Below are 17,586 nucleotides of genomic sequence, written 5' to 3' on the forward strand. Positions count from 1 at the left end.
TTGATCTCGATTTGTTTTGGTTTAGGGGGTGTGTCGGTTTTTGTTTTGACTTCGATTTCTTCCCCTACGGATGTACCTTTAAACCTAAAATGACGAGAGAGAACTACTTTCCTTTGTGATGGTATGTAGACGCGACAGATTTTTTCAGAATCTCCGTATCCGCAGAATTGTCCCGTTATAGCCCTTGCATCCAGTTTTGTTCCAGCTGGTCGTGCTTCGACGGGTATGTGTATGAACATGGTTTCACCGAAGGATCGGAGGTGCCCAATAAAGGGTTTCTTGCCGGTGAGTGCTTCGTATGGTGTCATATTCGGGAGTGATTTGTGCGGGAGTCGATTTTTGACGTGTACCATGGTGTTGATCGCTTCTGCCCATAGATTTTTTGGGAGGTTGTGGTCGAGCAAGGCGGATCGTGCCATTGTTGCTATAGTCCTGTTAAAGCGTTCTGCTGTTCCATTTGACTCATGAGAGTAAGGTACAGTGAATTCATGCTTTATGCCTTTAGAGGCGAAAAATTGTTGAAGGTCATTGGAGGTGTACTCGCCACCATTATCGCTTCGAAACCGTTTAAACCGTTTTGTCCAATTGATTTTCCATATACGCGATGTATCGTTCTGTGGCAGCTGTTGCATCTGACTTCTTTTTGAGGAAGTAGAGGTGAGCGTACCTGGAGTAATCGTCGATGAATGTGATATAGTAACTGAAACCGCCCAGAGAAGGAGTCGAGAACTTGCCGCTCAGATCTGAGTCTATTAGTTCCAGTGGTTGTTTGGATTGTGGTTCGGTGAGAGGAGCGAGGTGAGACTTGGTTGATTTAGCGAGTTCACATGTATTGCATGTTTCCATGTTACCAGATGTGGGGAGAGACTTGGGGTCAGCCACCATGGTGCGAAGCCGTGAGAGCGAGGAAGCGGGGAGATGTCCGAGCCGTTGGTGCCAGTCATAGAAGCTGGTGGCGGCAGAGAGGTGTGCGCAGGGTTCCTTGGTTTCAAAAATGTAGAGACCTGTACTATTTGCGTTAGCGATCCCGATGATTTCCTTGCTATTCGGTTTGTAGATGGTGAAGCCGTCTTCCGTCCCAATTGTTGTGAATCCCCTTTTAGCGATGCAAGACCAAGACATCAGGTTGGTATTGCCTAATTCGGGGATCAAGAATACTTTCTGCAGAGTGATCAGGCCATGTGATCCGTTGATGGTGACGTTGCCAATTCCGGTTATCTGGAGTTTGCGACCTCCTCCAACAGTAACTGTTCCAGTATAGGGAGTCGGGTCGGTAACCAGCGTTCCGGTCATGTGGTTGGTTGCACCAGGGTCGAAGATCCACGCCTTGTTATCGGTGGTGGAAGGTCCTGCAATGAAGCCAAAGTAATCTTCCATGGTAATATCCGAGGTGTCATCTGAGAAGTTGGTGAAGTCGAAGTCAACCGGCATTGTGAACACATCGGTTTCTTCGAGTGCGGGAAGGCCAGAAGGATCGGGGATCCAAGAGAGGTCGAGTTTTGTGTGAAATGCAGTACCAGATGCGACGTTGAGGTTGCCAGATGCAGCGGACTTCTCCTTGTCTCTGAAAGCTTTGAGTTTCCGGCAATTTTTGTGCGTGTGGCCTTTTGCATATTCTCCATTCTTGGTGCACCAGGTGCATGTGACGTCCTGATTTCCTGTTTCGTTGTTACGTGGCCTCCTGACTCTGTTGTTGTTTCCGTGTCCTAGGTTTCCTCGCCTGATTGTGTAGGCTTCTCCAGCCGCCTGTCCATCGTTGTTGCGCCGTGAGTCCAGATCCAACAGCTTTTCGTAGACGTCATCGAAGGTGACGTTGGGCTTGGTTTGCAGGTTGTCAACGACTGATTCGAGGGATTCGTGCCGGAGTGAGAGGAGTAGGAAGGATGCCTTCGCTTCTGAGACAGATGCGAGTTGGTGAAGGTGGTAACCGAGTGGGTCTTTGGTCTTGTCCGTAGAGTTACTAGTTCTAGTGAGGAGAGATGACCAAAGAGTGTTGAACTGGGTTAGATGTTCCTTGATACCCTTGTCGGGTGTGTACTGTAGTGTGACGACATTGGCGAGGAGCGAGTGGAGGGAGGCGACGGTTTTCCGATCGAATCTGTCCTCGAGTTGAGTCCAGAGGTGATGAGCGGTGTCGGCCGGTGTCAGTGTGAGAATAACTTCGAATTCGATGTTAGATTGAAGGAATACAACCGCAAGATTGTCCTTTTTGTCCCAGTCGCTGATTTCTTCGGCATTGTCGGAGGTTTCTTCTTCGTCTTCTTCATCCTCAGCTTTGCTTCCTGATGCTTGTGGTGCCGTGGTAGTTACAGTAGTGGTGGTGGTTGTCAACACGGGACGCTTGCTCGAACCATTGACCAAGTTCCACAGATCGTGAACTTTCAGCATGCGGGTAGCAAGGTCCCTCCATACAGTGTAATGGCCTAGACCATCCAGCTTGCATGGGAGTGCGGGAATTTTGATGCTCCTCTCAGACATGATTGAAAGTGAAACGAGAAAGTGTACTTTGTGGTAAAAATGGTGAAGAGTGTATAAGCGTGAGTGGTCTCCGGGCTCATAACCTAGAGAAAGTATGTAGGAGAAGTAAAGTAATTGATCGTGTTATTGTTCTAGCTAAGGGGGAATGCCCCGTATTTATACTAATGAAAGGTAGGACAAAAGAAATACAATGAGTCATAGACGTGTGAGTAATAGGATGACTAATAGGAAAGTGAGTCATACGCCGATGACAAATACTATAATGAAATGATGAGAATCTTCCAGAACTATGAAACGTGTCGAGCGTCCTATTTCAAGAAAAAGTCCCTTAACTACCGCGAACCTTCTTCAACACCACTCACTACCTCTTACGCCACCAGCGCAGCGCGACGCAGGGGTTGTGGTCACAACATGGCCATATTCGGCAGTGGGTATGTCTGTGGTGCGGTGGGATGGATGGCAGAGGGAGTGATGTTGCATGTAGCGTTGTCTTGACCGTTGCGGGCGTTGCCAGGACGCTAGGGGCGAGGTGGGGTAACGTAGCGGGACGGCGGCGGTCGTGCTTGGCCACGCGGCGGTCTTCTAGCGCTTATCTCGCCGCAGACTGGGGGTTGTTTGGCTTTCCGTTTCCGCAGCGCGTGGTTTGGGGGGGTGTACGCGGATATAACCGGGCCTGTATCAGGTGTCAGCACTTTGAGGCGTGTATTGCGGAGCTAGGCTTAGTATTGCGGAGTAGCGTTGATTGTTCTAGGGCCTTTTGTACCATGCTCAGCCCATACGCGTAGCTATCCGTCTGGGGTGGGAGGGTAGGGAGGGGGTTCCTAACCGCGCCGCAATCTAGTGTACCGACAGCAGCACCAAGTATGCCGTTGAAAGAAGCGTACTTTGCCGATTCTCACTTTTGTTATCATTGATGGTTGTCCTCGATGCGCTTATTGACCAATCGCCGCCATGCCCGCCGGGTGGACCACATCCACGTAAAGGTCGATCGCTGCACTAGAGTGTCTGCGTCGGTGGGGCTTGTTGGGCAGGATTGGTGTCTAGAGTTGCTCGTTGTTTGTAGACTGACGAGGAGATTGGGGTGTTTGGAGTGTTGGGCGCAGATGTTGGTGTCGTGGGGGGTGCCCTCGACAAATGGGACAGGTGGTGAAGCGCCAAGCGTTCTGTGTGCCAAGATACCTATGTTTAGTGATATGCCCTAACCGCGCAGGGACTGAGGGGCGGCACGTGAGCTGGCTCGGCAATGTTCCAAAGGCCCCGCGTATAAAATCAAGGTATCCTTATCATTAAAACCATGGAGGATGATTTCCTATGTCGGAAATAAGGGCTGCCAGGGTGTTTTCATCTTTCCTTTGTACTTCGAGTGATTTCCGTTCGCGTCTCAGTTTTCTACTTTGTTCTTTCATCTGGGGTTGTGTTTTCTTGTTCAACAGGTCGGGGAGAGGTGCTTTCATGCAATAAAGCTACATGATTTAAAAAAAAAAAAAATTTTTTTCATAAGAGTATACCCAGACATTGTTCTGCTGCGCTGCCTTATAGAAAGGATAGTTAGTATTATAGTACCTTCTTGTACGATGTCGAAACTGGGTAATGGCGAATGGTGAGTTTCAGCTAACCATAGAGTTGACTTCTGTGGTCAATTCGTCATAGGACAAGACCCATCATTGTCCCGGGAAAGACAGAAAAGTAGAGTCAGCTACTATTATGTACCAATCCGTTGAGGGAGTGAACGCCCTGGAGACCAGCTGAAATAGCCCTAACCCTTACCTCGCATAAAGGTATTTACCTCTCATTATGCGTGTTTAGATGCCACACAATATTGTTCGTGTTCATCCGGGAATACGAGGGGAAATGAAAGTTTCAATCTCCTTCGGCTCTACCTCCATTTTTAACTCGACACAACGATCTTTGCCTATTCGGAGACACGTGCCATAAGAGTTATGTTCGCAGTCAGTGAAACCTATTCTCGCACTTATGTATGCCTCTACCACGGCGGTAAATGCATCAAATGATGCATTTCACACGTCAGCCGGGCACGTAAATGCATCAACTGATGCATATCCTGTTGCGGGTTATGTAAAATCGTATGGTGCATGCATTATGGATAACTTTACCAATGATAATCTACGAAGAACACATTTACTGAAAAGTTTTCTACAGATACTCATTGAGAAAATCGTATGGAAAATCATATCGAAAGTCGTTAACGGTTAAACTCTGTCCTTCTACCATATTTAGTAAGTGAAGTAATAGTTAAAGTTATCGTGTAATGTTGTAAGGAACCATGGGCGAGGCATAGCGGTAGGGGTTGAAAAACACCGAGAGGGGCTCGAACTAAGACGAGGGAAAGCGGTGCACTGGATGATGTGGAGAGTGGCTTGTACGAGGACGAGGACAGTGACATAGGCAGCGAAAGTCATTATGACCGAAAGGGGGGAGATAAGAGTGACGAGGGGCACGAGGTAGACAGCAAAGGTAGAGAATGCCCAGAGGGCAGCAATGACGATCGAGATGGTCATATTGGATCAGCAGACATAACGTTGCTTGAGATAGAGTCTGTATTGAAGCGAAATAAATCCCCCATAGTGATAATCCAAAGTAAAATACAAGATGCTGCATATAGAAGTAAGGAAAGAGATACAAGAAAGGGTGAGAGACCCTTATATAACAAGAAGATAACAACCGATTACTAACACTACAGAATCTTCCAGAAATAAACGATGACTCACTCCTCTTCGCGTAATCAATTCATTTTAGGGATTTGGGCTGGGTCGAAATGAGGTTCGTGATAGATGTTTTCATTCGATTAATAGATGCGTAAAATGTATTTGTAAATGTTTTAGTAATTGTGTTCTAGGAAGTATATACATCAGTTAATATTTACTCAAAGACTTTTCCCAAGACTTTCTGGACAAAACTAATCAGAAAAGTGTTCTTGCTGGAAAATCATCAGTAAAGTCATAGATTTATAGTCTGAAAACTCATTAGTGATTTCACAGTGACCTTACAAATTGGTGTTAAAATATGCTCCCCGTCAAGGTATTTGACATACTCTCCCAATTTTGGACTCAATAGATTTTTATGCATTTCTACTATGTACTAGAATAATGATTTTTCGAGGTTCTTGCAGTCTGATTGGTCGAGAACGATAGGGTATTTAATAAGCACAAAAATCAATATTTGAGCATGAAACTGCGAATATTTGAGCATGGAATCGCGAATATCCGAGCATGGAACTGATAATATTTGGGCATGGGAGTGCACCGTTGAGTCTTTATCTTTGTATAATTAAATTAAAAAGCTCTATTATTAAATATTGATATAATATGATCTGAGTGAGATTAGGAGTTGGTAGATGAAGTGGACGGATTGTGGGAGGAGGAGCTGGAAGGGGATTGGGAGCTGGAGCTGGAGCGGGAGGGGGAGCTGGAGCTGGAGCAGGACGGGGAGCTGGAGCTGTAGCGGGAGGTGGAGCTGGACTGAGAGCTGGAGCGGGATGGGGGAGGGGGCATCAGCAAGCTCAACAAACTCTGTAAAGCTTCTCCTGTGTCTCCAGAGAATTAAAATCCGTTTTGAGGTCTCAGGAGAACCTCAGGAGACCCAGGAGACTGTTGGAAGACTCATGAATATGTGCAATCTTGCTGATGGGGAGGGGAAAGGGAAGAGAGAGGAGGGGGAGAAGAGAGAGCTGGAGCGGGGAGAGCTGGAGTGGGAGGGGGAGCTGTGGGGAGGTGAAAAGGGTGGATTGGGTATTGGAAAAGCAGGGGGCGGTGTGGAAGGAGTTCCCTCTACATATACATTGTATATTTACTTAATCATGATAGGTACTCATAATCCAACAACTCATGGTCCCGAGGTGGTACACCCATAGTTTTAGATGTACGTGACTCTACTAGTAGGGTTTAATTGATATAGCAACAATCTATTGCCTCAATTTATCAAACAATAGCTATAGCCTAATTCATATGATGTGAAATATTTAAGCAAAATAGTACAAGTTCAATTCCAACATTGGATTCAAGTTTATTTTTACTGATCTATCTACTGACAAATTAGTTGACGATTTGGCTGACAAATCGACTGACAAATTGACTGACAAATTAACTGATGAACTCTCTGCCCAATTGACTGACCAATTGACTGAAATTTAAATAATAAATTCAGCAATAAAATCGTAAAGTGGGACTGGGGATGCATTTGCCAATTTATTAGTATACGAACGCATTATTCTGATCATTGTGTACAGAAACGGGATGCAGTTCCTGATTTAATACCACGATACATTTCCTACTGTAGTAGAGTATCAGGGTTCTATGTGCCACAGCCAGGGTTCAGATTCTTTATTTCATCAAGAGTGCCAATCTCTAGGTAGGATTTACTAGAATAGGTGGTGACCCTGAACTACTGCTTTATGTTTGGTAGGATGGTGGCATCCAGCAAAACCAATCGTTCAATCCTGCTAAAAATTGAATTGACTTGTGGAGGGCTGCATAATCTTCAATTGTCTCCAATCTTTTTCAAAAGATTACCTTCATAATCTTAAAGCACTCAACTCCCCCCAAAATGATACTTTTGCTCGGAATATCAACATATGAGTTTATCCTGAGGAACAAATAACTCTCTGATACTTTCTTTACAAATTACACAACAGGGGTGTTGGGGTTTCTGAGGCTCATGTTGTAATTGCCAAGAATGCATCGAATAGCCAAGAATCATGAATGATATAGTGGGCGACACGATATCGGGGTCGGTCTTGGCGCATGTAAAAATCAAGCGTTGTGATGACTTATATGTATGTCTCAGCCTATTTGGGGGTCTTCAGGAGTAGCCAAAGAGCTTTCAGGAGGAGGATTAATCGGTTACTTAAGATTTACACCTACTACACTCAGTTGTTGGTCAGTAATCATGCCTCGAGTTCCAAAAAATAAGCAACAAAAAAGAACTGCTTCGATTGCGGGTTGTGCAGCATTCAGGGTACAGTCAAGAATTCAGAAGGAAGTTAGGGAAGTTCCTGGTAAGACTTTCAGTACCGGGTGCATTTGTAATTAATCTATTATAATTACCCGTTATGTAGGAGTATCGGCTTTTGAAGAAGATGATGTGATTGTGGCCCTTGGCGATATTGAAGAAGATATTCTCCAAATAGGGCAACCAGCTGGTGGTTGGATTTTAACGGAGTTCAAACTTCCTGGCACAAATCCTGCAGCCACTCCCTCTAGGCAGTTGTTGCACTACCACAAAAAGAAAAATGAAGAGACGCGAAGGAATATGCAGGAGATATATGGGTCTATCTCCCGCTTCCTTGTTGCTCTGGAATCTTCAACTGCCAGTAGTAGGCTCCCGGTTAGCACAAAATTTTTTTCTCCACCAGATTTTGAGATGGCATTACCAAAAGACCGGATTGAAAATGAGATTCGGAAGCTACAAGTTTGGGTCAAGAAACATAATCCCACTGGCGAGTGGTACAACAGGGTACATGCTTTAATAAACTTACTTCAGGTTAAGCTTAAAAAAGGTCGGGATCACAATTGGGTGGATAATTCCATAATTATATCAGCGGCAAAAGGAAAGGGCAATAAGTGGGCAAAGACACTGTGCAGATGGCACTGTGACTGGCAGGAATTTAAAATTCCACAACCTAAAATACAAAAAGGTCAATACATGACTGTTAGAACCTTATATCATGATGAAGGTGTAAGTTTGAATAACCGATATCTCATTCTATCTTTTACTAACCCAAATATTAAGGTAATATTGGTTATACGAGAGTATCTCAATACTGCAATGTCAAAAGCTACACCACAAGGAATCTGTGAAGTGATTGGCCAATTATTATACACACGTCAAGCAGCCAATATTATGGGGATAGCTGCTGTTTTAAACCATTATCATTACGCTCTGTCTATTATTCCTGCTCTAAACGATAATCCGAACTCTACTCAAACAATCAAAATTAGTATTAGGACAGTACAACGTTGGCTCGCAAAGTTAGGTTGGATTTACAGTAGGAATAAAAAAGGATATATTTAAGGTCATGAACGGGAGGATGTAGTGGACTATACAACAAACGTTTTTAATCCTCGTTGGAAAGTAAGTCTTTGAAATAATAGTAGACCGGGAAAATACATACTTACTATTTACAGGATATTTCGATAACGCTACGGGAGTATGATGACAATGGAGAGATACATAAAAATCTACCTTGTGGTGCTAAAAGACGTATACTTATTACCCATGATGAGTCAACGTTTAATGCAAATGACGGCAAATTATATTCCTGGAAGCCGAAGGGCCAAGAATGGTTGAAACCTAAGTCACGAGGGAAAGGTATAATGAAATCTGAATCTTTGACTGAAGCTACTGGTCGGTTGTCCATCTACGATCACGAATTGGGGTCCCGACAGTATGCATTCGAGATAATAAAATACGGGAGTGGTAAAAATGATAACGGTTGGTGGGATTCAAATAAAATGGTAAAGCAGGTTTTGGAAAAGGCAATTCCTATATTTGAAAAAGCTTTCCCTAATCATATGGGAGTCTTTGCATTTGATAACTCAAGCGGACATTCATTTAAGGCACCAGATGCTCTTGTGGCAAGTCGAATAAATATCAATCCTGGCGGAAAACAACCAATTATGCATGATACCTATTATGCCGGAAACGTACAATCAATGGTATTCCGTATAGGTGACTGTTTTTGGGATACCACAATCCCAATTTCAGCTGGTCTTATTACCGCACCAAAGGGCATGAAACAGGTTTTACAAGAAAGAGAATTGTGGAGGATCGGTTTATTAAAGCAGTGCGGGTCGGATAAGAAGAAAATGGATAGAAGAGAAGGGGAGACTGAGGAGGAACGAGATCAAAGAAGGATAGACGAGTGTGTACAAGGTAGAAATTGCTGTTGTCTTCGGATTTTAGAGGCTCAAACCGATTTCAAAAGTGAGAAATCTTTGCTGGAGTTGGAAATTACAAAGAGAGGACATGAAGTGATTTTCTATCCTAAATTCCACTGTGAACTCAATTATATCGAGTTCTTTTGAGCTGCAGTAAAAAGGTATACTAGAGAAAACTGCTCTTACTCGTTCTCGGAACTGAAAGAAACCATTTGGAAAGGACTCGAATCAGTAAGTCTAAAGACAATTAGGAGGTTTGCCAATAGAAGTAGACGCTGGGTTCAGGCCTATGCTGACGGGTTAACTAAAGAACAGAAAGAATTTGTTGATAAACAGTATCGATCGCACAGAAGGGAATATAAAAGTAGTCTAGTTTAGCCGTATGTATTTGCTTATATTTTTACAACCGTATATTTCACTTGGAAATGGACAATGGGGATGAATCCTATATGTAATTTAGGTCTAGAAATGATGGCACAGCATTCTGATAACTCTTATCTATCATATCAAGTGGCAAGATTTTAGTTGTTAGAACTATTTTTTGAACGTTTACCATATCTCTTAAGCCTATAGCTCACAAGCCGTGAATCGTATGTACAAATAGACACTGGGAGGTGATTCTATGCATTAAATATGCTTTTAAATTATATAGTTCGGTATCTTTACCTATAGTTGCCTTGAACGAACCAGGTATGATTTACTAAATATGGATATCTACCGTTGCAGCATCCCTTGAGCTTATAACTCAACAACCGTGAATGGTATGTACAAACGGACACTGGGAGGTGATTCTACACATTAAATATGCCCTTAAATCATATTTTCTGGTACTTTTATCTATTGTTGTTGCTTTGAACGATGCAGGTATGGTTTTTTAAAATATGTATATTTACGGTTGCAGCATCTCTTAAGCTTATAGCTCAACAACCGTGAATCGTATGTACAAACGGACACTGGGAAGTGATTCTACACATTAAATATGCCCTTAAATCATATAGTCTGGTACTTTTATCTATTGTTGTTGCTTTGAACGATCCAGGTATGGTTTTTTAAAATATTTACAGTACGATGCCAGTCGTGAGGGTCAGGCGCGGCGCCGCAACGCCGCGCGCGCAACCAGATTTCCACAACCTTTTCACGGCAGGTTGGTACACAAGATATTAAATGTCAAATTATTGTTATTTATCAACTATTTAACAACTATACAAAAATTCAGCTCTCCAAAGTATCAATTGTAGTTGCTGTGCTGGTACCCGTGATTGTTCGGGGGGCGTTGCGACGCTGTGCCTGACCCTCACGGCTGGCATCGTACTGTATATTTACCGTTGCAGCATCTCTTAAACTTATAGCTCAACAACCGTGAATCGTATGTACAAACGGACACCGGGAGGTGATTCTACACATTAAATAGGCCTTTAAATCATATTGTCTGGTACTTTTATCTATTGTTGTTGCTTTGAACGATCCAGGTATGTTTTTTTAAAATAGGTATATTTACGGTTGCAGCATCTCTTAAGCTTATAGCTCAACAACCGTGAATCGTATGTACAAACGGACACCGGGAGGTGATCCTACACATAAAATATGCCTTTAAATCATATTGTCTGGTACCCTTGCCCATTGCTGTTCCCCTAAAAGACCCACCTATGATTGGTGGAAACAAATAGTATTTGCAGGTACCGTATCTATTAAGCTTACAGCTCAGCAACCGTGCATTATATGCATAAATGGAGACTGAGAGGTGATTCTACACATCAAATAGACCCTTCAATGATATAGTTAGGTATCTTTCTCTGTTATTGTTGTTGACCTGAACAGTATAGGTTTGGTTCGACAGGTTTGGTTAGAAACGCTCCTTCATGGGCTATCACTCGGTTTATCCCTGCACAACACCCCTGCACCCATCTCTTGGCGTAAAGTTTCCCCTCCCCCTCGCCTAAATTGAGGTATCTTTGCCCCACTACTATGCACTCCCATGTGCATTATTTCTTGATTTAAGGGCGTGGATCTCTTATTCTAATCATAAATATTTAAAGTACGGCCTATATTTACTAATATCTTGTGTTGTGGTTGACAAGAAGGATTTGGTGTTCGTCTACTTTTACCGACCCCGATGTCATGTCGCCCACCATACCCGACATAACAGTCAGGGGCGCCAACAACTACGCCGTGCAGCCGGCCAACGGTAGACATCGGGATCAATTGATGCCAAGAATTGAATTAATAAATGGATTTGCCGCAAACTGTAAACGATTGCAACTGGAATTGTGGGTTGCAAAATATTTCTCGGCAACTTGATTTGCAATTCTTGGCAACTTTGTCTTGAGCCTCACCCCACGGGAGTACAGCGAGAGGAAAATTTTTTGTAGAAACAGGGGTCTAAAAACAGGGTTTCTGTGGCTGGGCAAGCCAATAGGACTCCTCCCATATTTCTACAATAATCTTACCGCAAGCTGTAGGTTTTTTGGTTTTAGCTACTGATGCCACCTGAGACTCCCGTTTGTGGACAACCACAAATGTCCAAGAATTGTGCAGCACTTGGCAAACCAACTCAATTCTTTTTGCAACCCGCCACTCAAATCAATCCTTGACAGAGTTGGACGGTTGGCCGTGCTGATAACAGTTGCCGGATAACACTCGACCTCTGTACCCCAGTTGTCACCTCTCGAGTTATGCGGCGTCGAATGAATGGAGATATTTGAACTTGCAGTTGCCTAGGCTGAAATAAATAAACCATTCACCAACTGTAAGAGTATGTCTTTCGTGCATATCATGCAGGCTGGCCTCCCCGGCTCCGGGGTTGGTTGTGCTACATGCAAGTAAGCACTATCACATTGGGACATGCAGTCCGCATCATGTACCGCCAAAAGTCGAAAAATTGGCTATCTCCGGCCAGGGATTATCGCTCGAGTGATTGGTTGTATGGCATCGATCTGCATCAGAAGTTTCCCACACAAGTAATTTTGATCTCTGGAAGCTAGCCAATTTTTCGAGTTATGGCGGTATGTGGCGTCAGTGGCGTCAGTGGCGATCTGGATCGGGTATAGTTCTCCGCGATACTCACAGCATTGGCCAATTATACCGTGTAGGACCACACTGCGCACGAGTACGCGCACATTTGCACTTAATGGCTGGGATGTATCACGCCCAGAAGGTTTACTGAGTGCGACTGCATGTATCAGATGTGTGAGACTGACGTCTACACCTATTGGCGGTAGATCTGATGCGCTGTCCCTCTTCAGCTACGCGATCTCAGCTTCTCAGTTTCTCTCAACATATTACACCCATTTCGCGAGGTTTTGAACAACATACTCTAGCACCCATCTAATCAACAACTAACCCACTCTTCTCCGAACGCCCACAAATCGAGAGACATCCCGACCGATGGGTTGTATATGCTCTAAGTGTTGTCCGACTTCTGGGGAGGAGAATGGCGCCGACAATGCACGGGTGTCCGAACAGAAGCCGAGCTCGCGACGAAATAAACAAAACACGGTAGTGAGGTATGTTAATGAGATGTAGTTCGCTGATATTTAGCAACTCTAACGCCGTATACCTCTATAGCACTGGTTATCCTCTCGATGTCAACCCCGGCCAACCTTCGAAGAATCAATCCACTCACACCGAAGACTCCATAACATCTTCGGACACCTCTATACCCCCAGTCGCTGATTACGCCGGAACGGCTCCTTACCCGGCCAATTCTGTGGCTGGCCACACGGTCTTTGAAGCACGACCCTTGGATACTCAGAGGTCTGAGAAGTAGGTGTCATCTGCTGTTATCACCGCGGTCGGTTTTGAGGGTTTACGTTCATGGGGTTTGGTTCGACTAACACCGAACTTCCTCAGTCTTACTCCTCCATCAGATGTCACTCCAGACCAACCCGAGAAGAATCTATTCACTCTCACCGAATCCTCCATGACGGCTTCCGATACCTCTACGTCCCCTCCTACTAACCAAGTCGCGATACTTACCACATACATCCCAGATATTATGACCGGCCCTACAGTTGCCGAATCACAGCCACCCGAAGCTGAAACCGAAAAGTATATACCCCATCTTATTAGCATCGCCGATGGGCCTGACTAACTGACTTATTTAGGAGGCCATCAGTTCTGTGGGAAAAGGCATTTACCAAAATACGAGAGCCAAACAATGGCCACTCAGGGGATGAGACATTTCCTAAAGGGTCATTGGTTGAAAACATCATCAACGATTTGAAAGAGAGAAAGGAACAATGCGACGATAAGCGATGGTTTATTATAAAGGATGACAGGAAGGTCTTTATCGTCGACAATCTTCTGGTACAACTAAATAAATATGCAGCAATTGGTGACATTGCCCTTCAACACAACCCGGAGGTAGTCGCCCTAGTCTGGGCAGGCTTTCGAGGACTTCTCCAGGTATAGAAATTGGAATCTCGGGGTTTTACGAGTCTTTTATTGACTATTTTAGGCTGGAATTGCATACGTCAATCTGATGCGCTCAGTATCCGAAAGTTTGGATTACCTGGTGGAGCTTCTCTGCTGCTGCGATATATACGAGAAGCTATACTGCAATACCAAGTTCGGCATATCAGAAGATCTCAACAAATGTTTTGTGAATCTCTATGCATCTATATTGAAATATCTCCGTAAAATGAGTATCTATCTGAATCATAATACAGGAGGTAAGATATAATACTTTCACATTGTTCATATGGAACGTTAATGCTTTAAACTCGGATAGGCCGAATTATCAGGAGCTTTTCCCAGGAAATCCAGGACTTACTGAACGATATTAAATCCAAACAGCAAGAGCTCAAGGAAAAGATAGATGTTGCGGAGAAAGAAGGTCCGAGGCCCTCTTTTATCATTGACGTGATCGGAAACTGCTAATTACCTTTTAGCCTCTGCCTCAAACCGTTTTGGTAAGCCCCCACCATCTCTTGGATTTCTGCTGCGAAGTACTAATCGTTGCTTCGAAGACCAGGACAAAAATATAAAGAAACTGCGAGGGCTTTTGATAGAAATACAGGAGCCAATCGCGGGGACATTGCACGTGGTAGAAATTATATACAACGAAGTTCGAAGTATGTAAAGATTGAATCCTCCCTTCGGTAGGAGACATACTAAGTTTTTCAGACGATAGACGACTCAAGATCTTGACCTGGCTATCGGAGGTCGAGTATGAGAGTCACCACCTACTCTCGGTGCAGCGCCGACTACACGGCACAGGTTCCTGGCTGCAGGAGAGCGGGCACTTCATCCGATGGAGGGAGTCGGAAACGAACCCAATTCTTTGGCTACGTGCAGATGGTAAGAAGCAAATTCCCACCTCTGGTATAGGACTATTTTAATGCTCGACCCCAGCCGGCTTCGGTAAAACAATCCTAGCGTAAGACTGATCGTCCGGACTGCCGTTAGACCATGTTACTAATTCTCTGTAGTTCCTCTGTCGTCGATTCCTTTGAACATCTATCAACCAGCGATGATCACGTGGTGGCGTATTTTTACTGCAATTATAAGGAACCTACCAGAAGGAGCACCGAGTCAATTCTACGGACACTGGTAAAGCAGTTTTGCGTCAAGGGAAGAGGAGAAAATAAAATTCCCACACTCGTTGATAGAATTTACAAGGAGAGGGAAGCAAAGGGTGGTGCGAGGGGCCAACTTAGCACGGAAGAGAGCACAGAACTAATAATAGGTCTCTCCGAAGGGTACCAATCGACAACAATTCTTGTAGATGCCCTTGATGAATGCGATATTCAGACACGCAGGGCTTTATTTTCTGCATTGCACAGGATTGCGGAGACGGCTACCCGGGTCAAGATTGTTGTGACCAGCAGATATGACGCCGACATCCACCAGTTCTTTTCTGGGATCCCAAATTATTATATTGAAGCAAAGGATAATTCCGCCGATATTAATCTTTATATCGAGGCAGAACTCAAGCGACGCTGCGATGGGAGTAACGTTCACTGTGAAGATGCGCTATTGCTTGGAGGAGAGGTTGACCAGGATCTTCGAGATTTAATAACAGAAACGCTCCGGTCTAAAGCGAATGGGATGTATGCATTTATCCGTCCCACTGCTGCGTATCCTCATAAAGGCTAAAAAAATACATTTTAGGTTTATGTGGGTTAACCTACAGATTGACGCGTTGTGCGCTGCGCAAACTGCCGAAGATGTCAGATCTGCACTAAGTACGATGCCAGAAACCTTGAACGAAACCTACCTCCAGGTCATGGAGAGGATTAAAGCGCAGGACCGGAATGCCCATCGGGTTGCAAAAGAGATCCTAAAGTGGTTACTATATGCGCAGGAAGCTTGTACAACGGGAAGCGTCATCCAGGCTCTTGCAGTAGAGCCAGAGAAGAAGAGTTTGAACAAGAGCGGACTCAGTTGGACAGTACTAAAGATTATGGGAATCTGTAAGAACCTTGTTATACATGACAAAACTCTGAACATCTTTCGGTTCGCGCATTTCTCTGTCCAAGAGTTCCTACTCTCCCAGGCGGAATACGAGAAAAAAACCTGCAATTCATATATAGCCAAGGTTTGCCTTACAACCTTACTATATCATCATGCGAGCGACCCGGTCCAAGATCTATATACCTACGCCGCGAGGAACTGGGCAGCACATGTTCGTCTGTCAGAGGCTACGTCTGGGAAAGTAGAGGATCTTTCTAACAGGTTTTGGAAGTCTACCGCGTCCTATAAGGCATGGGGCTCCACAATCACGAAGGTTGATGGTGATTTAGCGCTATCGGAGGGCGGTGAGGCGGCGGCTTCCCCGTTCTGGGTCGCCTGTCATTACGAGCTACAGTATCTTGACACGCTTCTACTGCGCGTCTCAAATCAAGAGTTGAATTCTCGCAATCGCGATGGTCGGACCTCACTATCCTGGGCAGCGGGGAATGGCCGTGAGAAGGTGGTACAGCTGCTGCTGGAGAAGGAGGGAGTGGATGTGGATTCCAAGTCTAATGGTGAACAAACCCCATTATCCTACGCGGCGCAGCGTGGCCATGAGAAGGTGGTGCAGCTGCTGCTGGAGAAGGAGGGAGTGGATGTGGATTCCAAGGATGCGGGTAGTCGGGCCCCATTGTCCTACGCGGCGCAGAATGGCTATGAGAAGGTGGTACAGCTGCTGCTGGAGAAGGAGGGAGTGGATGTGGATTCTAAGTCTAATGGTGAACAAACCCCATTATCCTACGCGGCGCAGCGTGGCCATGTGAAGGTGGTGCAGCTGCTGCTGGAGAAGGAGGGAGTGGATGTGGATTCCAAGGATGCGGGTAGTCGGACCCCATTGTCCTACGCGGCGCAGAATGGCTATGAGAACGTGGTACAGCTGCTGCTGGAGAAGGAGAGAGTGGATGTGAATTCGGGAGATAACACCAACTGGACCCCACTACACTATGCGGCCAGGAATGGCCACGTGGAGGTGGTACAGCTGCTACTAGAGAAGGAGGGAGCGGATGTGGAACTCAAGGATAGTGGTGGACAAACCCCATTATCCTACGCGGCGGAGCGTGGCCGGGGGAGGGTGGTACAGCTGCTGCTGGAGGAGGAGGGGCTGCAGGCGGATTCCAAGGATAACTATGGAGAGACGCCATTATTTTGGGCGGCAAAGAACGGCTACGCGAGGGTGGTACAGCTGCTGCTGGAGAAGGGGGGAGTAGATGCGAACCCTAAGAATAGCGATGGGGAGACCCCGTTAGATAAAGCGCGTGTGAAAGGCTACTCGGAGGTAGTGAGGGTGCTAGAGACAAGGCTGGCGGAGCTGGCTAATGTATCGGACCCAGTCCATCAGCTTCCGGTCGAGCGTATAGCCGCTGATGAGGTATGTAACCATCGACTGTACTCGTCGGATTACCTCTTCATCAGGACACTAACTTGTGACCGTTCATAGTAATTTCTCCTCACCCGCGCCTCCACCTTTTCTTGGTAGAAGTCGTGGATAGGGTTCTCCTACCGGCGAGACTGGAAGAGATTGATCAGGCACCAATTGATTTATATGGTGAGCTGGTTAGACCAATTCTAAGGCAACAAAATCGCTAGCTTGGTTGCTTAACAATGATAATGTGGTCTACATTTCCTTTGTCTCATTGCACATTTTTGTGTTATCTCTCGCGATCGTATTTCTGGATGTTTTTTTTCTTTTTTTCTTTTCATGGCGATTAGCTATATGTTATCTATTTCACATCTTGTCTTATTTTCGTTTGTTTCTTGT

The 17,586-nt window shown here is 45.0% G+C and overlaps 2 protein-coding genes across 2 annotated transcripts; one reads left to right on the forward strand and one right to left on the reverse strand.

Moving 5' to 3' along the window:
- Window positions 1-2,996: 2,996 nt before the first annotated feature.
- LAJ45_10159 (uncharacterized protein) lies at window positions 2,997-3,389 on the reverse strand (the record flags this gene model as incomplete). Its single annotated transcript, XM_046119688.1, has 2 exons — window positions 2,997-3,151; window positions 3,305-3,389. The coding sequence occupies 2 exons, from the start codon at window positions 3,387-3,389 to the stop codon at window positions 2,997-2,999; spliced, it is 240 nt and encodes a 79-aa protein (XP_045967138.1).
- A 9,369-nt stretch (window positions 3,390-12,758) lies between these two features.
- On the forward strand, window positions 12,759-17,268 carry LAJ45_10160 (uncharacterized protein; the record flags this gene model as incomplete). Its single annotated transcript, XM_046119689.1, has 13 exons — window positions 12,759-12,877; window positions 12,939-13,136; window positions 13,224-13,421; window positions 13,478-13,778; window positions 13,831-14,044; window positions 14,104-14,208; window positions 14,264-14,284; window positions 14,342-14,446; window positions 14,499-14,672; window positions 14,727-14,751; window positions 14,804-15,424; window positions 15,486-17,196; window positions 17,266-17,268. The coding sequence occupies 13 exons, from the start codon at window positions 12,759-12,761 to the stop codon at window positions 17,266-17,268; spliced, it is 3,795 nt and encodes a 1,264-aa protein (XP_045967139.1).
- Between the last annotated feature and the right edge of the window lie 318 nt (window positions 17,269-17,586).

This window comes from Morchella importuna (assembly GCF_003444635.1).
Source record: "Morchella importuna strain M04M26 chromosome Unknown Morimp01GS042, whole genome shotgun sequence".
In the NCBI taxonomy this organism is placed as follows: Eukaryota; Fungi; Ascomycota; class Pezizomycetes; order Pezizales; family Morchellaceae; genus Morchella; species Morchella importuna.